The following is a 23,427-nucleotide window of genomic DNA, read 5'->3' as shown; positions in this document are numbered from 1 at the left end:
GACTGTGTTCTTTTCTTCAGCTCATGTTCTCACTGGGCAGGGTGCCAGCTGGATGGGAGGAGATGGGAGGATTCCAAAGGACCAGCAGATGCAGCCTGAGGTGTATAAGCTAATGATGAGCATGGGATGTTCATGGGAAGATGCCAGCTCCTCCTCCACCTTGAGATGATTCTGGGTACCAGCATCTTCTAGATGGAATCGCTCACAACACTCCCTACACCAGGGGTATTGAAAACAAGACCTCTGACCACAGCTTTTGGAAAAGGTACAGAAATGCTTACTTCTAGCATAAACAGTCATGAAAACCAAGGCAATAAAGGGCACTATTCAAAAGAGCACCGGGCTGGGAGAGAGGAAGCTGCCAATGTTTTGCGTCATAGCCTTGGGCAACCTAATTTCCTTATATCAAAGAGCTGTAATAAACAGCCGCTCTGTACTCTGCTGCTGCGTGCCAGGCAACATACTAACACACTTCACACAAATGATCTCACTGAACCTTTTATTTTTTTTTTTCCATCAACTCTTCTACAACGCTTCGTGTTAGTGCTAATATTTGCATTGAAGATGGCTTTGCTGTTTTGCTAAGTTGTGTCTGACTCTTGGCGACCCCGTGGACTGTGGCCTGCCAAGCTCTGCTGTCTGTGGGATTCTCTGGGCAGGAACACTGGAGTGGGTTGCCATTTCCTTCTCCAGAAAATGGCTTATCTGTCACCAAATTGGCTCGATCCTACCTCCAGTTTACATCAGTATATTTCTTGACAGAGGCCAACAGCCTTCTTCTTCCCCCTGGACTCTCCTCCTCCTAGTTCCTCGAGTTTCAGGCAGCCCTCCATTCCCCCATCTTTTCACCTTCCAACTTGACTCAGACCTCACTCTTCTGCTTAAAACCCAGCAGTGGGACGTCCCCGGTGGTCCAACAGTTAGGTCTCCATGCTTCCACTGCAGCGGCATGGGTTTGATCCCTGGTTAGGGAACTAACATCCCTCATGCTGTGACCAAAAATAAACCAAAACCAAAACCAAAAAAAAAAAAAAACCCCAAACAACAAACCCAACAAACAAACCCAGCAGGTGCTCCCCATTGCCCTGGACAGTCTTCACCAGGGCCTGGAGGCTTGTGCCATCCTGCCACGCTGGGCTGCTCTGTCCCCAGCCTCTCCTGCAATGCCCCCATTGTCAGTTCTTTGCCTCTTCTCTGCCCAGGGCTAATTTATCCTTGGAGAGAGGCCTTGGTACCCTTCTTTTGCCCCCAGTCTTTCTTACTGCAATTAGTAATATATATATATATATATATATATTTTTTTTTTTTTTTTTTCTTGTAGTGTAGTATCTTTTCCCAGACTATCAACCTCGAGGAAAGCAGAAACCATACCTTGTCTTGTTCTACCTTTTACAACCCCTCGCCCCAACCCCGCTCGCCTAGCACAATACCAGACATGGATTAAGTGCTCAGCTTTTTACCTAAGCGAGGGCAGAAGGCTGGTGATCCGCGCCGCCGAGGTCCCACAGCCCGCGTCGGAGCCCCGCGCTCCAAGGAACGGCGACTGGTAGGGGGTCCCGCAGGGGAGCCGGGCCGGAGCAGCGCGGGCGGCTTCGGCCGCAGGGGTCAAGGACACACGGTTGAGGCGGTTGATTCCTGGGCGGCTGCAGTTCCCTGGGGGGCCGCCAGGGGCACAGCCCAGGCTGGAGGGCGGACGCGCCGAGTCACGCCGGCCCGGGCGGGGCCTCGGGCCGGGCGGCGACAACGGGAGCTGCTGGCGGGAGCGGGAGCGGCAAGAGGCCGCTGGCAGGTGAGGGGCACGCCGGGCGGGCTCTCCGGGACCCCCGCGGCTGCTGGGCCCCAAGTTGCCCGGAACAGCGGCGGGGGCCGGGGCGTCCGATGTGGCCTTGGGAGGAGAGGGCGATCTGTATGGGAAGCGGGGTTCAGGCCTGCACCGCCCCCCAGGTCCCCCCAAAAGTCAAGGAGGAAGTTTGCTCCAGCGAGGATGGAGCAAAGTTGCCTGTCACCTCGTTCACGCCCAACCCTGGAGATCCGTGCTAAGTCTTCCCAAGTAAGACAGACACTTCCCCCGACCCCCATCCCGGGAGGGCTCCGAGGGTCGCGGCTAGACGGTGGAAGCCGCCGTGGGCGGACTGAAACCGATGTCACAAGGCGGGAGCAAAGCCTCAGGGTCAGGAGGAAAATGCGGGGGTTACCCAGGCTCCAGGGTGCACTGGGAGGTCCGCTCCTCCACGGAGCTCCAGCTTTCCCGGGAACTAAGGCCAGAGGTGACTCAAGTAACTCGGATTTGCCAGCGGGGTCCAGAAGTTCCTGATGCAGCAGGAGTTGCTTTTGGTGCCTGATGTCTGAGATTTTTGTTTCAGAGCACCCATTAAATATACCCTGTCTTTCCCCTCTGGTTACACTCTCTCTGCCCCTTGATTGTACCATGACATTGAGAGAGGCAAGAGGCTTGGGAGTTGATGGTGCCACAGCAGGGCAGGCACAGGGCAGAGGTTCAGACTTGGTTTGGGAAGGGGCTTCCACGTATCCCAGCTCTGCACCTTGTGTTCAAAATATGTAAACGTGTTAAAACATCAAGGAGACCTCCTTGATGGGGTATGTACTTACCCCAAGCTGTCAGAGGCCTCCAAGGAGTGCAGTCAGTAACCTCGCATTTGGAGAGTCCATTTCAGAGCGGGAGGTGAGACCCAGCTGGATGGGCCTTTGCTCAGGACTATCCATCAGGTAAGTGAGGGGCTGGGCAGAGCAGGTATGCTCCAGGGCCAGCCTGATCTCTATGTCTGGTGGTGAAATGAGGAAGCCAGGGTCCAGGCACAGACTGTGGGGATGTTAGGGGAACCACAAAGTGACTGGCTCCCAGGAGACTGTACAAGTTGTGTGGCCTGGGTTTTGGCACCAGAGGCTATATGACACATGAAGGAACCGGTCTGTCCAAAAATGCCCTCTCCTGGGACATGAAACGACAACCCCTTTTTCAGACTTTGAGTCCCTTTCGGAAACTGGTCTTTTGGGGTTTTGTTCTGCATATGTTTCCTGAGGAGCTGGCTGTGGAGTGCCTACTCTCAGCCCGGGCCCTGGTGTCCCGCGAGGGAGGCCATTCACCCCTTTGCCTTCCCCTGTGGGGAGGGGTATGTTTATGGTGTTTTGAGTCACTCTCTAGGCCCTTTCAGATCTTCCCCGGTGGCTCAGTGGTAAAGCGTCCACCTGCAATGCAGGAGACGCAGGTTCGATCCCTGGGTCAGGAAGGTCCCCTGGAGAAGGAAATGGCAACGCACTCCAGTGTTATTGCCTGGAGAACTCCCTGGACAGAGGAGCTTGGCAGGCTATAGTCCATGGAGTCGCAAAGAGTCAGACATGACTGAAGCAACTTAGCATGCATGCACACACGCACGCTAGGCCCTCTCATCCAGGTCAGCCGCTCTGGAAATGGCTGTGGAATCTACCTTGGGCATAACCAGTGAGCTCTAGAAAGCTGTAGGTTTTATTTGTAATCTCTATGAAACAATTCTGGGGTGATATCCACCCTTTGATCGGAGCCCACATGGTCCCTGCTGTGTGTCTTCTGAGACGTGACCTCTTCACAGCTTTGGCCTAAATGTAACTTGCTTGTTTTTCAGTTGACTTCTAAAAGCCCTTTGTTTTATTAGAGAAGAGTCCCGTTGGGATCAGGCTGAGTGTCCTTGGCAGAGGAAACAGGATTTACTGAGAAAATCTGAGTATAAGCCACATTGTGTGTGTGTTTGGGAAGGGGCAAAGATGGCATTACTTAGGAGTTGCTGGACAGTTACGATTTGTTCTCTTGGACCTTCTTTTATGCTGACATTTCTTCACCTGGGAAGATTCAGTTAAGATCCTCTGTGCTCATTCTCTTGGCTTGATGATCAGTAAAATCAGATGGTGAGTTTGCAGTTCCTCAAAAAGTGAAGTCTAGAGTTACCATGGGACCCAGCAATTCCACTCACAGGTATATACTCAAGAGAATTTTTTTGTTCATGCAAAGAGTTACACATTCATAGCAGCATTATTCACTTTAGCCAAAAGGGGGAAAAACCCAGATGTCCGTCAGTGGACCAAAGGATAAACACAGCGTGCTATCTCCATACAATAGAATATTATTACTCAGCCATAAAAAAAATGAAATACTGATACAAGTAACAGCTTGGATGAATATTGAAAATATCATGCTAGGCAAAAGAAACCAGAAGCAAAAGGTGTGGAGCAGGCACATCTATAGTGACAGAAAGATTAATGATTGCAGGGGTTGGAGGGAGGAAGGAATGAGAAACGAGCTCTAATGGATATGGAGTCTTTTTTAGGGGAGTAGTGATGAACATGTCCTGGTATTAGATTGTGGTGATGGTTGTACAACTTGACGAATGTACTAGAATCCACTGGGTTTTACGCACTAAGATAGTGAATTTCATAATATATGAAAAACATCTCACTGCACCGCATGGCTAATGGAATCTTGGTTCCCTGACCAGGGATTGAATCTGGGCCCTCGGCAGTGGAAGTGCAGAGTCCTACCACTGGACTGCCGGAGAAATCCCCCAAATATCTCAATTTAGAAAATTAGGTGGTAGGAGGCCTGCTCTGTCTTTAAAACTTTATTATTTCTGTAAAGTGGCATACTCACTTAAACATATTCAAACAATACCAAAAAAGAGGGGAAAAGCTCAAAGAAGAAAGTAAAAACATCATCTGGCAAGCACTATTAGCATTTAGGTTTAGAGTGCAGATGTCAAACTGCTGAGGATTAATCTTGGGTAAGTTCCTGAAGTTCTTGCCAAAATGAAGAGGAACCCCTGCTACTGAATGCAAAGATGCTGCTGAAAGCTCCGTGGATGCCTGCTGTTGTCATCATTCCATGCATGTGTGTAGGTGTGGTTAGGCACCTGTGCTTGGTGGTCCACAAATGAGATCAGGCTCTATGTGCTGTTCTATTGTCTAACTTTTTCATGGACAAGCTTTTTTTTTTTTTTTTAAGACTTTATGATGTTTTTAGAGTAGTCATAGGTTCACAGAAAAACTGAGTGGAAGGCACAGAAATTTTCAACACGCCCTCTGTCCAGCACACGCATAGCCTCTTCCATTATTGACATCACTCACCAGGGTGCTCTGTTTGTCACATTTGATGAACCTACATTGACATAATCACCCACAGACCATAGTTTATGTTATGGTTCTCTCTTGGTCTTGTATGATCTGTGGGTGCAAATGAATCATGAACAAGCTTTTCATGTAAAAAATCTTTCACTGTTAAATTGCCTCCAGAATATTCCACCGTATGGGTGTATAATAACTAGCCTATAATCTCCCATTGGTGGAGGTTTCCACTGATTGATGGAGTTGCCCATTGGTTCAGGCTGTTTGCCCAGCACTGCTACTACGTTAGAACCTATAGTTCAACATCACCAACTGCACACTTGCTTTCTGAGCCCCTACAGGGTGTGTGCCTGGGAGTGCAGATCTGTGGCTTAAGCCAAGGGTTTAGGTGTCTGGAGAAGTAGGTCACAGCTGATCAGAGGGGAGTCCAGGGCCCAGGTGCGAATTGGCATCAGATGAGCCAAGGGAGAGGAGGGTATCCAAGAGTGTTGGGCAAGGGAGGCTGCCGAGGAGAAAGGGTGGAATGGGCTGGAGCGCCGCCAGGCCCCCTGTCCGCAAGTGGATGTGTCAGGGGTCAGTGGAGGAGAGAGAAGGGCAGATTCCAGGAGAGGGGCCTCAGGCAGCTTGTGGCTAAGAAATGCCTCCTTTCCCCAACCCGGCTATGGCAGCCTTTCCTGGGCCTGGGTGTGTGCTTAGGCCCCACTCTGCACCTGGACAACTAGAGAATCAGTTCAATTAGGGCTGTGCCTAGTTGGGTGAGGCCAGGGTTTGCCCTCCGGGGAACTGGTTAATGATCCCGGGGGCGCTGGGGGAGCAGGAGTTCAACTCATCTGACTAACCCACTGCACGTCCAGCCTGTGCTGGGCTCACGGGGCTTTCTTCCCTGTGAGGGCCCTAGGGCAGCCTGTAGGTGCAGACACTGGCCTGACGTGACAGTCCTCTGGCGTGCTGGCCCCGGTCACCTGCTTTCCTGGTTGCCCAGGCCTCTTCCTTGAGCCCTTCACACCCCCTCCCCTCCTGCCGCTGGACTTCTTGGCCCAAGCTATTTCCTCTGTGATGAAGGCCCCTGGCTCCAGCTGTTTTTCAAGGCTCCACCTCAAGCTTCCCTGGGTGGCCCATGGTGGTCCCCTCTCCCCAACAAGCTGGTAGCTTCTTAGTCCTATGACCCCCTGGCTTTGGAAGCGGAGCTCTCTGGGTGGTTCTCTGACCTCTTCACTGGCTGCTGGCCCCAAGGGCAGGCTGGCACAGAGGGGAGCCATGTTGAAGGGGGCAGGTGAAATGTACCCCTTCCATAGCCTGCCTGACCACCTGCCACATTCCCAGGCCCTGTTCAGCTCCTGGTGTCTGCTTCTGTCCCTGCCTGGTCCCTGGGGTCCTCTTGGGTCCTGGCCCAGTTGGCAGATTCAGCCTGATGAACACTCCTCGGGCTATATCTGGGCAACCTTTCTGAGGGCCTGGGACCATGAAGGTGACAATACCTGTGGGGGGGTTTGTTTTGGTCCCAGGCCTGTCAGTTTCTCACTTGTAAAACTGATTCATGTTGACATATGGCAGAGGCCAATAAAATATTGTAAAGCAACTCAGTTCAGTTCAGTCACTCAGTTGTGTCCGACTCTTTGCGACCCTATGAACTTCAACATGCCAGGCCTCCCTGTCCATCACCAACTCCTGCAGTTTACCCACACTCATGTCCATTGAGTCAGTGATGCCATCCAACCATCTTATCCTCTGTTGTTCCCCTTCTCCTCCTGCCCTCAATCTTTCCCAGAATCAGAGTCTTTTCAAATGAGTCAGCTCTTTGCATCAGGTGGCCAAAGTATTGGAGTTTCAGCTTTAGCATCAGTCCTTCCAATGAACACCCAGGACTGATCTCCTTTAGGATGGACTGGTTGGATCTCCTTGCAGTCCAAGGGACCCTCAAGAGTCTTCTCCAACACCACAGTTCAAAAGCATCAATTCTTCAGCGCTCAGCTTTCTTCACAGTCCAACTCTCACATCCATACATGACCACTGGAAAAACCATAGCCTTGACTAGATAGATGGACCTTTGTTGACAAAGTAATGTCTCTGCTTTTTAATATGCTGTCTAGATTAGTCATAACTTTCCTTCCAAGGAGTAAGTGTCTTTTAATTTCATGGCTGCAATCACCATCTGCAGTGATTTTGGAGCCCCCCAAATTAAAGTCAGCCACTGTTTCCACTGTTTCCCCATCTATTTGCCATGAAGTGATGGGACCAGATGCCATGATCTTTGTTTTCTGAATGTTGAGCTTTAAGCCAACTTTTTCACTCTCCTCTTTCACTTTCATCAAGAGGCTCTTTGGTTCTTTGCTTTCTGCCATAAGGGTGGTGTCATCTGCATATCTGAGGTTATAGATATTTCTCTTCCAATAAAAAAGTCATAATTAAAAAGAATGGTAGAATGCATAAGTTTCAACACATTGGGGACCATTTAGTCAATGAAAGGCAAAGTTAAAAATTCCCTCCAATCTCCTATGCCAGATCTGCCCTCCGTCACCCAGGTTTTTACTTCCCCAGAGGAGAAATTGGTGTGTATTTGAATACCAATGGCAACAGTGCCTGGAGGTCCAACCATAAGCTGCCCCCATAAGTGTGAGAAGATCTGGGGACCACTGTGTCTTGGAAAGCTACTGTTCAAGGACATTGCGGGCTGGCCCCTCCCATTACAGAGGGTAAATGAAGGCCCAGAGAGGGGCGGTGTTGTGCCCCAGACCACACTGATGATGCAGGGCAGAGTGGTGGCCTTCCAGTTGCCTGCAGTGCTGCCTGAGGGTACAAGGTGGGCTGGAACGTGCTTCTGCATTGCTTTTTGGCAGCTTGCTGTCCGTCTGCTTCCTCCCCACTCCTCCTTGCTGTGCTCATGCGTGTGTGTGTGAGCCTGGACCACACCTGGCCTGCAGACCTGGCCCTCTTTCCTTGTAGATGCTCTCTTTGATTGCAGGTCCCCTTTCCTGGACATTAAGCAGGACCTTGCATCACCTGCCGCTCTCCCTGGAGCCCTCATGATCAGCGCTTCTCCAGCCTCTTTCTCACCTGCAGACTTCCTTCCTGGTCCTTAACCAGCACTGTTTCTTCTCTCAGCAGAGCTTCCTTCTTGCCCCCTCTTTCCTGGGGGATGTCACCCAGCAGTCCCTTTGCACCTCCTCTGCTCCAGCAGCCCCTCCTCCTGACCCCATTGTCATAGCCTCACACCGCAGCCTATTTTATAGGCTGGTTGTCTTACCGGCTAACTGATCTCCTTAGACCTGGGGCTGAAGCTGGTGGCCTGTGAGCTGGGTGGAATCTGGTCACTGTCTGCTTAGTGCGCTCCTTAAAGAATTCTGTTTGTTCCTTTAACGTGGCCTCTGCTCACCAGCTCCCCAGAGGCACACCCACTGTTCCTTGGTACTGTGCACGCATCCAGCTTCCCACATCATCATCCACTGGCCCTTTGAGTTTGAAATCCTCCCTTTAAAAGGGCTAAGCCTTATCTTTCTGTCTGTCTCTGACTATGGCATCCACAGCACAGAACACATCAAAGAGCAAGAGGTTCATTAATTTATATTATTGACTGAATGAATATATTAATGAGTGAAAATAAGTGCAAAATAGTTGTTTAATGTGTGCAAAAAAAATAATAATCATGGTTGTAGGTGCACAGAATGTTTCTGGAAAGATTCATATAAACTTGATAACAGTAGATGCCTTGGAGAAGGGAACTGGGGGGCTGGGGGGATGAGATGGAATTAGAATACCCCTTGTTCCTTTGGAATTTAATTCAAATTTTACAAAAGTTGGAGTTTCATTGAAAGGTGATTGCATGCTTTCAGAAAATCAAGTCTTGGCATTTGAGGCCATTTTTGCTGTGGGCCCACCTCTGCCTTCTCAACCTTGAGCCCCCCAAATCTGATGTGGTCTTTCCTCCTATCCCAGTAGTGCCTGGTCCGAGATGGGGTCCCAGGTCTCGATGGATGCGGGAGCCGTGCATGTTGTGATTGTGGGCGGGGGCTTTGGTGGCATCGCGGCCGCCAGCCAGCTGCAGGCACTGAACATCCCTTTTGTGCTGGTGGACATGAAGGACTCCTTCCACCACAACGTGGCAGCCCTCCGGGCCTCCGTGGAGAGTGGTAAGGGGCCCCTCTCTGGGGCTTTCTTTGTGACAGTGGCCTATTCACCACTGTGGGTCAGAGGGTGGTTTTCTCCCTTTACGGCAAGGTGCCTAAATTCCACCATTGACAGGTTCTGGGGAATCCTAAGTCCCTGCCCTTAAGCAGCTACCACATGAAGGCCCCAGAAGTCAGAGTGTGAGCTTCCTTAAGGACCTAGGGCTCAGACTGGGTGCTCTAGGGTGTAGTGGCTACCCAGGGGTCATTTAACCAGTGGTGTCACTGTTGGCATGCAGCTCAGGACGGGTTCTGAGTTATTCTGGCCTCCTGTGGGCAGCCCAGCTTTATACTGCAACCTCCTTTCTATCCATTCCCCAGGGTTTGCCAAAAAGACATTCATTTCCTACTCGGTGACCTTCAAGGAAAACTTCAGGCAGGGCCTGGTGGTCGAGATAGACCTGAAGAATCAGACAGTGCTGCTGGAGGATGGCCAGGTGAGTCCAGCGGGGCTGGCCGTTCTCAGCTGATTTCAGGAGGCCCCAGGGATGTGGCTGCTGGTGGGAGGATACCTGGGCTGGTCTCCTCAGGGACGAGGCGCCCCCGTCCCTTCCCTGTGCCTGGAAGACAGCAGATGCCTCCTGAGCCGAGGTCAGACCCCAGCGGCCACAGGAGTGGTGCAGACATTTTTGGAGCCCTCCCTGTATGCCAGGCACTGTCTGAAGCCTCGTGTGTTCTCCTTTAATGCCCACTGTGACCCTGGGAGGGAGGTGCACCCCAACCTTATGAGGCTTGCCCAAGACCCCACAGTTGGAAAGACTCCACCAGCATGTGGACCCAGTTTTTTTCGCCCAGCCCAGAGGCCCCCTCGCTGTCTGGAATCAAGGGGTAGGTGCCACGATCCCACATCACCTGGTGGGGGAGGGGTGCAGAGGTTTTCCTCCTGGAATCAGTGCTTCTCAGACCCAGCACCCAGTCTGGTGTAAGCTCAGTGTTTGGTGGATCCCCAAGGGACCAGAAATCTGTCAGTAAGCCGCCACCTGCCCACCCACTGGAGGATCCCCTCCAGCCTGGCCCTCTGCTCTAGTCAAAGCTAAGTGGGGGTTGGACAAAGGGGCTCCAATTCCTGTCTTTAATGAGTGCGTGGTTTCTTGTGAATTAGTCCTCCTTGAATCAGTTTTAAGATTATAGAACCTCTGCTTGGCATGATGATAGAAAACGTCCTTATCCTGTAGTTTTGGGTCCCTGAGGGCATCTCAGGCCTCCACGGGGGAGTGGCGAGCTGAGTGGGATACAGATCCTCCAGTCTCCCTCCCATCAGAGCAGCTCTGCCTTTGCCAATTTTATATCTGTAACATCTTACGGAAAAACCCGAAAGAATGAACTTTTTGGCCAGCCCAAGGGATTTTCTTCCCTTTTTTTTTCTTCTTTTGGCCAGAATGGGGGAAGTTTCTTCTAGAATAAATGTAGTAATAGGGAAATTCTAGACTAACTCCACATTGGAAGCTAGAATCCTACTTATTCCCCAGAAATAGTTTTTTGCCTGGTGGAGCCTGGGGTTGGATGCAGAAGCCCAGGCTCTACCCTCACCTTTTTTTTTTTTCCTTGCTCCTCCCAGGCCCTACCCTTTTCACATCTCATCCTGGCCACAGGCAGCACTGGGCTCTTCCCAGGCAAGTTTAACCAGGTTTCCACCCAGCAGATGGCCATCCAGGCCTATGAGAACATGGTGACGCAGGTGAGCTGCCTACTGCCAGGGGCGGGGATTGAGGACAGAGCTGGGGGTGTGCCGGGAGAGTGAAACAGCTGCGGGACACCTGGGGCTGCAGCAGGGAGCCACCAGGAGGTGTCTGGGGTTGCAGAGATGCAGAGTTACCAGAAAGAGGCTCCTGGGAGAAGACCTTTGGACCTGTCATGAAGTTTGGACATGGGCATCTAGACCTGCTCATGTAGCTATTGGCTCCTGTTTGTACAGGGCCTATGTTTTACAGAGCGGGCTTGGATCCATGCTCTTGGTTCTCATGGGGATCCTGAGAGGTGGGTGGAATGGGTCTGTCCCCACTGAATAGATGAGGCATGGGGACCTGGAGAAGGTCATGCAGCCGTGTGACTGAGGTCAGGCCTTTCCTTCTCTGCAAAGCCACTGAGAGGCCTGGGGAACTTCTCACATAGTCATGAGCAGACATTAGACTTGAAGTTAAGAACCTAGCCTATGAACTCAGGCAGATCCACTCATCTGCAAGGTGGGCAGGTAGTGAGAGCTTAGTAAGAATTGCAGGGAGACAACCAGCAAGAGCCTGATCCCCAGGAAGGTTATTTGGACCCTGAACTTGGAAAGGGTTCTCTATGCTTCCTTGGTCAAGGTACCCACTTCCTAGTCTGGGCCCAGAGGTGGGGTGGACTTGAGGGTGTGCTTATATTTCCTGCTTCTCCAGGTTCAGCGCTCACAGTCCATTGTGGTGGTGGGAGGAGGCTCTGCAGGAGTGGAGATGGCAGCAGAGATTAAAACGGAATACCCCGAGAAAGAGGTAGGCCAGTGACCTTGGGTTTGAACTCCCCAAAGTGGGCTTCTTTTTTGTCTAATGAACCTCAGAATTTGCTCAGGGCCTGGGAAGGGAGTCCCATTAACATAAAGTGGGAGCATGTGTTTCCCATCTCCTGCTCTCTGTACTGGGGCCCCCCTAAAGTCCCATTCTGCTGGGAATTCTTCCTGGAGAGCTAGGGTGTGCCCTCATTCAGTGAGGGGTTCTGCCCTCTAGGCCAACCCGGAGGATCAAGCCCAGGGGAAAAACATTACAAAAGGTTAACTCCTGTGTGCCCTGCAGCAATTTCTCCTTTGTGATAGAAACTTTTATTACCTCTTTTTGCTGACAACCAGCTTGGTCAAAGATTCCCTCATTGGTGTCTTGTCTGGGTAAGAGACGAATTTCCCTGGTGGCTCAGATGGTAAAGAATCTGCCTGCAATGCAATGTAGCAGACCTGGGTTTGATCCCTGGGTCAGGAAGATCCCCTGGAGGAGGAAATGGCAACCCAGTCCAGTATTCTTGCCTGGAGAATCCCATGGACAGAGGAGACTGGCAGGCTATAGTCCATAGGGTTGCAAAAGAGTGAGACATGACTGAGCGACCAACACTTACACTTTTTCTGGATAAGAGACAGTAGTCTTCTCCCTGGACAGATAGGGGGACCCTGCAGCGCACCCCTCACAGCCCCTGCTGGGGAAGGACTGGCCAGCACTGCTTTCTTGCCCGTGAGAGGGTGGCCCTGTTCCCATTTGTCTTGCTGGCATCTTGGAGACAAATGGAGCAGGCTGTAAACGCTCAGCCTAGGGCTGAGTGATGCTCACCAATTATGGGTCCATGAGGCGAGAGCTTGCGTGTAGCTGATGCCAGATCAGCTTCTGGGAGCCACGTGGAGCCTGTGGCTGGTTCTTTTTCCCTAGGGAAAGGCAGGTTGGTTTTGAAAAGAGAGATCAATATAGGCTAATTTAATTATATGGCTATTCTCTGATGATTTATTGGAAATTATTATGAGTGACTGATGTAGAAGTTGATTAATTTTGATTTATGGGGTAGAGACTGGTCTGAAGTAGTAAATAACTCAGTGTAATTCTTGTATGTTTATAATTAGTAGACAGCTAAGAGTAATAGTAGCGACCCTTTATTGAGGAGTCAGTATGTGCTGAGTTGGGGCTTCCCAGGTGGCTCAGCAGTAAAGAACCCACCTGCCAACGCAGGAGATGCGGGTTCAATCCTTGGGTCAGGAAGATCCTTTTGAGGCAGAAATGACAACCTGCTCCAGTAATCTTGTCTGGGAAATCCCATGGACAGAGGAGCCTGGTGGGCTACAGTCCATAGGGACCCAAAGAGACATGACTTGAGTACGCACGTACATGTACTGAGCTCTGTACTTTCTGCTTAGCCATTTCATCATTACAAAATTCCTCTGAGTGGGACTGTCCACCTTACAAAGTCTTTGGGAGGTGTCTGAGTGGATATCTGAGATGGGATTTCAACCCAGGCAGTCTGATTTCAAAGTCCAAGCTCTGAACATCTCTACAGGCTGCCTTCCACTTCACTGCACTGACCCAGGCAGCAAATAGACATGCCTGGAAGCACCAGTTTTAGAACCAGCTTTGGTGTAAATGTCAGCCTGATTTACAGGGTGTCAATGGCTTACATAGAGACTGTGTAAGTGTCCAAGGATGCTTGAAAATAATTTTCCACATGTCTCTCGGTGAGGTATGTGTCAAGAAGCATTGGCACATCTGAAAGAATTCTAGTCTGGGAGATATGGGTTCCAGCCCAGCTCACCATTAACTGGTCTGAAAGTGAAAGTGTTAGTCGCTCAGTTGTGTCCAGCTCTGTGCGACCCCATGGAATGTAGCCCGTCAGGCTCTTCTGTCCATGGAATTTTCCAGGCAAGAATACTGGACTGGGTAGCCATTCCCTTCTCCAGGGGACCTTCCTGACCCAGAGATCAAACCTGGGTCTCGTGCATAGCAGGCAGATTCTTTACTGTCTTATAACGGATCTGCCAGTGGGCCACTTACTTCTCTGGGGCCTCAGATTCCTCACCTGTAAACTGGAAGTTGGGAGGAGGTGGGGGAGAAGCGCTGCTCTGTTTTCGGGCCTCTGTGTGAGTGGGAGACTCAGTGTTTTTTCTCTGCCCTGTGGTTCTTTGCCCCCAGGTCACTCTCATTCACTCCCAGATGGCCCTCGCAGACACAGAGCTCCTGCCCTGTGTCCGGCAGGAAGTGAAGGAGATCTTGCTCCGGAAAGGCGTGCAGCTGCTGCTGAGTACGTGCAAGGCCCCTCCTGCCTGGTCCCTCTCCCCGGCAGAGACTTGGTCTCTGTCCACAGTCTGAGTGAGGCTGGCCGTGCTCAGCCCAGGCCCTCCGTTCCGTGCCCATTTAGCCCACTGTTCTCCTGAAGGTGTGTCTGGGCAGGGCGGAGGCCCCGGTCCTGACGGACTTCTGTGTTGTGGAGGCAGCACCGTCCTGGATGTTGCTTTGGATGGAGTACAGGTGGGACCCATTTGTTGAATGGTTTAAAAATCACATAAAATATTCTACCTGAATTATGATATCTCTTTGGTGGAGAGAAGAGGTGTTTTTGGTTTGTATTTTGAGGGTGGTGGGACTTCCCTGTGACTCAGATGGTAAAGAATCTAGACCCTGGTTTGATCCCTGGGTCGGGAAGAGCCCCTGGAGAAGGGAACAGCAACCCACTCCAGTATTCTTGCCTGGAGAATTCTATGGACAGAGGAAGTCTGGCGGGCTACAGTCCATGGGGTCGCAAAGAGTCAGACACAACTAAGAGACTAACACTTTCACTTTTTGAGGGTGGTGAAGAGCATGGCTTTTGTCCACAGCAGGAGGGAAGAGATCTACCCAGCATATTAGGGTGGGGCTCTTGTTCTGGGAATGTGATCCCCCCAGTTCCCTCCCTGACCCTCTCACCTTTTGCTGGGAGGGTGAGGTGTCTGCTCCATGAGAGCCCTCCCCGCTCCTGGGCTTCATGGAAGTAGCTGTACAGCCCTCCTCTAGGCAACAAGGACAGTGGACCCCTCGACTTCCCTTGTCCCCGATGGGGAAAAGCCTGGAGGGCTCTTCCTGCCTGGCTGGGCTAGTGGAGTGCACATTCAGGGAGGTGGTTTCCTCAAATAACCTTTTGGAGAACCTATTGGGAAACTCAACCTCACTTCCCCAAGTTGCTTCTTGGAACCTGCCTCCCCTTGGGTCCCTTGGGACCAGATGTCCTGCTGTTGCTTCTCAGGGCTGCAGAGCGCACTGGTGTCTGGCTGTTAGGCCAGCCCTGGCTTGGGCCTCGGCCTTAGAGACACACCTGCCCTCCGCCAGCCTCCTGGTCAACGAGCCTCCCCTGACAGGTGAGCGGGTGAGCAACCTGGAGGCGCTGCCTGTCAATGAGCATTGTGAGTGCATCAAGGTGCAGACGGACAAAGGCACGGAGGTGGACGCCAACCTGGTGATTGTCTGCAACGGTATCAAGATCAACAGTGCAGCCTACCGCAGCGCGTTTGGTAAGTGGGAGGCTGAGCGGAGGGCCCTTCTGCAGGGTACCTCTTCTCTCTCCAGCCCTTGGGAAAGGTCCTGCAGGACTCTGCCTCAGGAATCGGCGCTCTGCCCCCCACCCCCACCCTATCTCAACAGCTCATTTGGTGTCTTCTGAATGGTGACATCACACTTCAAGTTTGGGTCCACTCCTGCTGTGCTTCCCTAGGCTGTTTTGATGGTGACGTAGTTCAAGGCGAAGGCAATGGCACCCCACTCCATTACTCTTGCCTGGCAAATCCCGTGGGCGGAGGAGCCTCGTAGGCTGCAGTCCATGGGGTCGCTAGGAGTTGGACACGACTGAGCGACTTCACTTTCACTTTTCACTTTCATGCATTGGAGAGGGAAATGGCAACCCACTCCAGTGTTCTTGCCTGGAGAATCCCAGGGATGGGGGAGCCTGGTGGGCTGCCATCTCTGGGGTCGCACAGAGTCGGACTCGACTGAAGCAACTTAGCAGCAGCAGCCCAGTGACCGGACTCTTCCAAAACTGGATCCCGTGCCCCTAGTGGTTAGAGATGGAAACAGGTTTCAGAGAGAAAGATTTGCTTTCTGTTACTTTTCTCTGCTTTTTCTACTTTTCTCTGGGCTTCCCTTGTACCTCAGTCAGTAAAGAATCTGCCTGCAGTTCAGGAGACCTGGGTTCGATCCCTGGGTTGGGAAGATCCTCTGGAGAAGGAATGGCAACCCACTCCAGTATCCTTGCCTGGAAAATCTCATGGACAGAGGAGCCTGGTGGGCTGCAGTCCATCGGGTCCCAAAGAGTTGGGCACAACTGAGCGACTAACACTTATTTACTTTTCTCTGCAGATGCAGGGGAAATTCCAGGGTCAGGCCTTTCTCTGTCCATAGGTGCTGCTCTCCCAAAATCCTGACCCAGGCATTTGACCACTTGAGCTTGGAACAATCTTGAGGAACGGGGGCGATAATGAAACCTCTTGTTCTTAAAGCTCAGCGTTGACTTATTGAACTAAAATGGAGATGAGGGAGCTGGACCCATGGCTCCATCTGTGAGCTGGAGACTCAGTGGTTTCTTCTCAGGCCCCACTGTGGGCGTGTCCCCAGGTCCCCATCATGTGCTCCCCAGTACCTTTCCTAGATAAGAAGCTCCTGTTGTGTGTCTAGCAGAAAAGAATGATCCAATCCCAGAAAGAAACTAGTCCTGGGTGTTTGGGGGTGGGATCGAGGGCTTAAAATGTACAGAGATCCCAGGACTTAACACCTAATGGTCCTAATGTTATATTTCCAAAGGTAAATTGTTTAAAGTCCCTTATAAAGAAAAGTTTATCATTTATTAAAGCCCTGCAGTTATTTAAAAAATCTGATCCTCATTCAGAAGGAAATCCAAAACTTGCCTAGGTTGTGACTTAATCATCATAAGTGAATTCTTGTTAATCGTGGTAACTTATAAAGATTCAAGTGCTTTGTAAGAAGTGACCCTTTCCGATATTTCTGACCAGTTTCCACCCTAGAATTGTAACCTCACCTTTGCATGAAGCGTTCTGAGGTGGAGAGGTCAGGCAGAAATAAACCAGGAAGGAGACTTGCCTCTTGAGGATGTGCCTTTAGAGGGTGGCCAGACCAGCACCACGGCCAGCCCTCATTGCGGTTCAGGTGCCACGGCAGCTCAGGATCTTGGTTTCGGGCTGGTTCTTCCTGGCAGGTGACCGGCTGGCCGGCAACGGTGCTCTGAGAGTAAACGAGTACCTCCAGGTGGAAGGTTACAGCCACATCTATGCCATCGGAGACTGCGCTGACGTGAGGGAGCCCAAGATGGCCTATCACGCCGGCCTCCACGCCAACGTCGCCGTGGCCAACATTGTCAACTCCATGAAACAGAGGCCCCTCAAAACCTACAAGCCAGGTCAGGAAGCCCCACATGCGGCACAGTCTTAAGAGAGTTTGGGTTAGATGCGGAGAAGCCTTTGTGGACTTTAGGATGCCTGAATGCTAGAACACACTCTGAAAGTTAGGGATAGGAACCCGCCCCCACAACCCCAACCCCAACCCCAACCCAGAGCTCTAGGAAGGTATGTTGGGGACTTGGCCACCTTCCTGAAGGCCGTATGCATTTCCCCACCCCGACACTGAAGGCCCCGGGAAGGGTTTGTGCCCAGGGAGTTGCAGGCCCGTGAACAGTGAGCAGGATTCTAGATTGTGTGCGTGTTTCTGCTCTGCAGGTTCACTGACGTTCCTCCTGGCCATGGGGAGAAATGACGGCGTGGGCCAGATCAGCGGCTTCTATGTGGGGCGGCTTATGGTTCGGCTGGCCAAGAGCCGGGACTTGTTGGTCTCCACGAGCTGGAAAACCATGAAACAGTCTCCACCCTGATGGGGAATCCAGGAGAGAGACAGGTACCACCGCCGCCTGGGGATCAGATTTCTTGACAGATGGTACCCACTTGACAAATGCCTAAGGGGAAAAGCTCTTTTCCTGGAGTAAGATGTCAGTGAAATGCCGACCAGACACACAATTTATAGAAAACCAGAAACTGGGCGAGGGAGAGGGATGTTAATGTTAAAACAGACACCCCTAAGGGACTCGTTCTGGGTTTGCAAAGGTGTTGCACTCATGCTGGCTGAAGGGTTCCCTTGTTCCTGGGAAGGGCATAGCCTGCCTTCTCTACCCTAGCCTCCTCTTGGGTGTGTGCGTGCAGTATGTGGCATTCAGAGCTCTGAGTAGGGGAGAGAGCTCCCTCTCCTGGTGGCAGGAAGCATCTCCCTGTCTGTAAGGGCAGGAAAGAGGGCCTGCACAAAACCAGCTAAGGAAAGGGGGCTGGGATGGAGCGATGGCCTGCATCCCAACCTCTCCCATCACATGGGGCCTGGGGAAGCCTGTACATCCTGCAACACTCAGATTAATAGGAGCCTGATTTTTCAACTGTTAGTCCATACCATTTTTATTCTTCATGAAACAAATATTTCTATTTTTAGATCCTGATTATATACCATAGGTGGTATTTAAGAAGCATTAGATGAAATTTCCCTCCTGGATAGTCCATTCTACCAGAGAGCGAGTTTTTATAGACCTAAAGGGTTAAGACAGAAGCCTGGTCTGCCAGCTGCTGGGGGTGTTTAAGGAAAGGCAGCCAAGCTAATGTGACCATTTTCACGGGTTGCAATCTGGCTAACATTCAGCGAATAGATTGGGGTTCAGCAGGGGAACCCCTGCATGCTTCCAGGCTAGCATCATGGGCAAATTTGTGACAAATCTCTAGCTGATGCTGGGGCAGGAGTACCCTGTGGGAACACTGTGGTTTTGTTCCTCTGATTTCCTGACCAACCCCAATGTCACTTATCTGGAGGCTCAGCCTTGTGGCAATAATGCCTGCCACCAATGATGTTAAGGTATAAAAAATAAAAAGTTGACTCCTCTGTTAGAGAGAGGACTTCTAATCAGGACAAGCCTATTTGGGACCACAAGCCTAAGGCGGAAGTGGCTGAAGAGTTCATCTGAATAAATTCAGGCCCTGCCCTGGCCCACCCTGTCTCTCCCTGCCTACTTTTAATGGTAACCTCTGGGTACTTGGCCAGAATTCTTAGGATACCAGCCTCACTAGGGTCTTGTGGTCTATCCTGTCTAGGCTGTGGCCCAAGTCTGTTCCATGCTGTTGCCCATGCCTTAGAGAGACTGTGCCTCTCTCCCAAAGAATGGCCACCCCATGGAGGCTTCACCCAGGCCTCCATTCCTGCAGACCACAACCAACCAGGCTCCCTTCCTGCAAGCGGGACCTGCTGCCTGAGAAACACAAGCCATTGCGTGCCGTCTGCCCTGGGGCCTGGCATGGTGGGAGCCTCTGTCCTGTAGGGACAGGCCCTGTTCTACTTATAACATTCTAGAAGTGTCCATCCACGGGGACACAGTTCTCCAAACTGAGGACAACGTTGCAATAAAAGAATATATTGTAAGAAAGACACTGGATCTTTTATTTTTTTTCCTTTCATTTTCTTTAAAAAAAACAAAACAAAACAAAACAAAGCCTGAAGCAAAATCTTTTTAAGAGCAGTTACAGATATTATAGGGTTAAAGGTGGGGGCACTAAAACAGAAAAGAAAAGCACCAGTGAGATGCTTTTCTAATTTTCTTCTCTCCCATCACTGAATACAGACAGCCAACAAAGCCCAAGCCACTTTTTTTTTTTTCCGCCCTCTTCCCTTGCAAAAAAAGGAGAAACAGAAGATTTTAAGAATTTTGAAAGGATTTTGTGTGTGTGTAAAAGTCAATGCTATAAATCTAAACAAAGTCTGTGTTTTTTTTAAAAAAGTTCTAAAACAACAGGAAGAAAACACATAGAAAGAAAACCCTGGTGGAGACCTGGTCAATTACGGACTGAGGCTCTTTTTTAACGCGAATATAAAATAATGGAAATGCAGAGGGCTCTTCCCGTGGGCAGGGCCTGCTCCTGCGGCTCCTGCTACCCGCTTCCCTTTCAGCTGCCCTCCGCTCCCCTGCCGTCACCCTTCCTCTCTCCTTTTAAAGATAAAACCCCGCTCCTGTGACTCTGATCCTCCTGATTCCCGTTGGTGAGTGTGGTGGCCGCCGGTGGGCGCAGGGCGGCTACTTGGCATCAAGCTTGGCCATCTCCTGTACGTAGATGCCGATGCTCTCGCTGTCGAAGAGGAGGAAGTAGACATTCTTCAGCGAGGATGCACTCGAGTCATCAAAGTGGGCCGAGATGGCTTTGAGGGTCACCTGGGCTGCTGTCTGTTTGGGGAAGCAGTTTCTGTGCCAAAGGGAAAGAGGAGCCAATGTCACTTTAGTCCTGGGGCCCATGAAGGAACTCTGCCCTCAGCCCAGGGTGGGGGCAACGTGGTTCCTTCTTATCTTGGCACCAGGCCCTTGTTCCTATCACTCAAGGTCTTACTGTGTGCAGGGGGGTCCACACACAATCTCTTTTGACCCCAGGAGAGGGACAGCTTGGGAAGGAGACGGGCAAGGTCCTTGTAAAGTCTCCACTTCACAAGTGCCACACTGGCTCAGAGAGGCACCATGGTTTTAGGGCTGGCTGGTGAGGAGCCCTGTGTTTGAATCTATGTGGCCTGACTCAAGTCCGGCTTAGCTTTAAAAAATACCAACTCAGTATTTAAAATACCTGATCTTGCAGAGAGCCTGTATAGTTTTTATTAGCTCACTCAAAACTGGTTTCCATGCTAAACGGATTATTTATTAAAGGGCACAAATGTATGCTCAAAAGAGGCACATCTTCATTAGTTCCTGTTCCATGCATTTCACCTTCCTCTCACTAACCCATGTGGATGTTCCAATGTAATTTCAGCAGTGATGATTCTGGGCAGGGCCCCAAGCCCCAGGATGCCACAGGAGAGCTGTCTGCCAGGGACCCAACCATCGTGGTGACACCCTGGCCCCCCCTTGGGTGGGTCTGGGATGGGCTGGCCTGATAAGAATTCTTCTTGGTCAGCTGTCATGTCCCAGCCCAGAACATCCTGGCACGTGGTCGCAGCTGTATGCAGAGAATTCCATTCAAAGTGTCTCCAGGCCAGCCTATGGAGACCCAGCACTGCCCACTTAGGTTGGGATAGAATTGCGGCAGGAAGCTAAGCCTCATTCCTTCCCTCTCTGCCTTCCGGTATGACTCAGCCGTCACATCTTCAGACTGTAAATCATCTTCGCTATGGAGGACTCTCAAGAGAGAGGCTGTTCAAAATTAAAGCAATAATTCCCTCTGGCTGTGAGTGGAAGGGGAGAGGCCATGCTACATGTGAGGACAGACAGCCTCATTATTTGCCTGAAATATTGCTCCTGTGCCCAGCTGGGGTCTGTGGCAGAGACAGCAATCATTTCTCCAAACCCTGAAAGCAAGCCCTTGCTGAGGACCTTTCACTTCTCCAGCCTCAGCTGCAGGGCTCGCCCAACCCCAGAGCAGCATGGGATTCCCCTGGGGACTCTGAGATTTGCATCCTAACTCTGTGGGCTCCCTGCTGCTGGTGGGTGGACCACGCTTTGAGAAGCAAGCGCCTTCGAGCCTGGTGTTTCCCATTCTGTGTTCTAGACAGGGACAGCTGGTGGGCATGTGGCCTTTGAACCCGGCTCTCAAAAAGGAACTCTGCCTCCTGTTCCTCCTGGAGGCTACCTTTCTCTGTTTCGAACGATGGAACCTGGGTTTCTCACTCTGTCGCCTGGTCGAAGTGCTTGGCTGCCACCGGCAGGCCTTGGTTGCGTCCTCCGGGATGGCCAAGCTGGATGTCACCAAGTGGGAGTGCAGCTGATTCCCAGGGAGAAAGCTGGATGAACTGACCCAGCATCCCTGCCGCCCGCCCAGAAGAGAACATCTTACCTGCCGCTGGGGAAGGGCGGGAATGCCACCGACTTCAGCTTCTTGTCCTCTGCTGCCGAGAGGCAATTTTTGATGGTCTCTTCAAGCTGCTCTTCACATTTGTCAGAGCCCCACTGAGGAATGTGACAGTGGATGACAAATTTGGCTGCGAGTCCGCTCGACTGGCTGACGGCAGCTGCGACATGAGAGAGAGATGCTGCAGGTTATTTCTTATGTCTCCACACTAAGCCAGGGGGTTAGGCTGAACCTCCTGCGTCCTCCTCAGGAGAGGAAGAGCCGTGGCAGAATTGCTTCTGACGGTTGGCACAAGTTTCAGGTACACAGTGGAAACAGATGTTACAGTATGCCGCAGACGTTCACATGGTCTGCCTTCTGGCCTCCTAATCAAAGGTGTGGGGCTTCCCAGGTAGTATGTGTGCAGTGGTAGAGAATCTGCCTGCCGATGCAGGAGACGTGGGTTCGATCCCTAAGTTGGGAAGCTCCTCTGGAGGAGGAAACGGCAACCTACTCCAGTACTCTTGCCTGGAAAATCCCATGGACAGAGGAGCCTGGTGGACTACAGTCCATGGGGTCACAAAGAGTTGTACATGAGTGAGCACACATGTGCACACACACAATCAAAGGTACACAGTGGACTCGTCTCTGACTCCTGGAACCTGTGAATGATAACTTACACGGAAAAAGCGACTTTGCAGATGTGATTAAGCGAAGGACAGTGAGATGGGAAGGTTATCTTGGACTATCCAGCTGAGCCCTAAATGTATCATACAGGTTCTGATAAGAGGGAGGCAGAGAGGTCAAAGGTAGGCGAAGGCACTGTGACAGAGGAGCAGGGGTGGGAGTGATGTGTCCAGGGGCCAAGGAATGCAGGAGGCCGGAAGCTGGAGCGGGCTTCCCAGGTGGTGAGAGTGGTAAAGAGCCTGCCTGCCAATAAATGCCAGTTCGATTCCTGTGTTAGGTAGATCCCCTGGAGGAGGGCAAAGCAACCCACTCCAGTATTCTTGCCTGGAGAATCCCATGGACAGAGGAGCCTGCCGGGCTACAGTCCATAGAGTCACAAAGAGTCGGACATGACTGAAATAACATAGCACAAACAGAAGCTGGAACAGGCAAGGAACAGCTGCTTTAAGAAGGAACCAGCCCTGCCAGCACCTTGATTTTAGCTTAAGACTAACTGCGGCCTTCTGATGTCCAGAGTGCTAAGACAATACATTTGTGTTGTTTGATGCTACCAAGTTTGTGCTAAATTGTGCAGGCCTGTAATAGTTTCTAGTGATAGGAGACTAATAAAATGGCTTTTAAAAACTGACAATCCCTCTCTTCTCTCCCCATCTGAGGTCCCGACTTGGTAGGTCTGATGCAGGCCTTGTGCTTGGTGATTTGAGGACCCTCCATAAGTTGAGACCCACTCTACTAGGTTGTACACCTCCTTGGACAGGGACTGTCTTTTGATCATCCCTGTATACCTGAGAAGCCTGCAGCGAGCAGGTGTTCACAATAGGTTGTGAAGTTAAATCACAGCTGCTTGGTCTCATAATTTCAGTTCATACTCCCTATTTTTATTTTTTACTCCCCCAAACCTCTTTATTGTCAGCGCCAGAGCTGATAGTGAGGAGTTCTAGGTAAGTCCTTGTGGCCATTGATCTCCAAAGGAGCGGTTGGGTCTGATCCACTGGCCACTCTCTGGCCCCTTGGGGGCGTCGGTGGCTGCAGCCACCTGCTGCTTGCCTCTAAGCCACCCACCTTGTGGAGCTGGGGCTCTGCGCCATTCAAGGAACCAAATTTAGCAGAGGCCCCCCACCCTCCTGCAGTGGCCAGGCTCTGGGAGACCGGGGGACTTAGAGC

At 51.3% G+C, this 23,427-nt stretch overlaps 2 protein-coding genes across 7 annotated transcripts in view; one reads left to right on the top strand and one right to left on the bottom strand.

Moving 5' to 3' along the window:
- The first annotated feature begins 1,653 nt into the window (after window positions 1–1,653).
- AIFM2 (AIF family member 2) lies at window positions 1,654–19,199 on the top strand. Of its 6 annotated transcripts, XM_069572497.1 has the most exons (12): window positions 1,710–1,789; window positions 1,945–2,050; window positions 2,617–2,727; window positions 9,043–9,236; window positions 9,594–9,709; window positions 10,831–10,950; window positions 11,648–11,740; window positions 13,904–14,012; window positions 15,103–15,255; window positions 16,950–17,150; window positions 17,467–17,641; window positions 18,871–19,199. In XM_069572497.1, the coding sequence occupies exons 3-11, from the start codon at window positions 2,699–2,701 to the stop codon at window positions 17,616–17,618; spliced, it is 1,167 nt and encodes a 388-aa protein (XP_069428598.1). In that variant the 5' UTR covers window positions 1,710–1,789; window positions 1,945–2,050; window positions 2,617–2,698; the 3' UTR covers window positions 17,619–17,641; window positions 18,871–19,199. The 6 variants fall into 6 exon arrangements, with proteins under 6 accessions (XP_069428594.1, XP_069428596.1, XP_069428595.1 ...); XM_069572494.1 differs by lacking the exon at window positions 2,617–2,727 and having other exon boundaries at window positions 1,695–1,789; XM_069572493.1 differs by lacking the exons at window positions 1,945–2,050; window positions 2,617–2,727 and having other exon boundaries at window positions 1,654–1,789.
- Window positions 19,193–23,427, bottom strand: part of MACROH2A2 (macroH2A.2 histone) — a 53,369-nt gene continuing 49,134 nt past the window's right edge. The window contains exons 8-9 of the mRNA XM_069572498.1: window positions 21,583–21,757; window positions 19,193–20,010 (exon numbers count right to left, since the gene is read on the bottom strand). Coding sequence (XP_069428599.1) covers window positions 19,845–20,010; window positions 21,583–21,757 — 341 coding nt within the window. The 3' untranslated portion in view covers window positions 19,193–19,844. The remainder of the gene's footprint in view (window positions 20,011–21,582; window positions 21,758–23,427) is intronic.

This window comes from Ovis canadensis, chromosome 25 (assembly GCF_042477335.2).
Source record: "Ovis canadensis isolate MfBH-ARS-UI-01 breed Bighorn chromosome 25, ARS-UI_OviCan_v2, whole genome shotgun sequence".
Classification (NCBI taxonomy): Eukaryota; Metazoa; Chordata; class Mammalia; order Artiodactyla; family Bovidae; genus Ovis; species Ovis canadensis.
Note: the sequence above shows the minus strand (reverse complement) of the source record. Positions and strands in the feature narration are given on the sequence as shown.

Excerpts from the sequence above, each read along its gene's own strand:
- AIFM2 (XM_069572497.1), top strand. The coding sequence starts at position 2,699 with ATGGGCCTTTGCTCAGGACTATCCATCAG. Across the intron at positions 9,710-10,830 it reads TGCTGCTGGAGGATGGCCAG|GCCCTACCCTTTTCACATCT; the intron begins GTGAGTCCAGCG and ends TGCTCCTCCCAG. Across the intron at positions 15,256-16,949 it reads AGCCTACCGCAGCGCGTTTG|GTGACCGGCTGGCCGGCAAC; the intron begins GTAAGTGGGAGG and ends TCTTCCTGGCAG.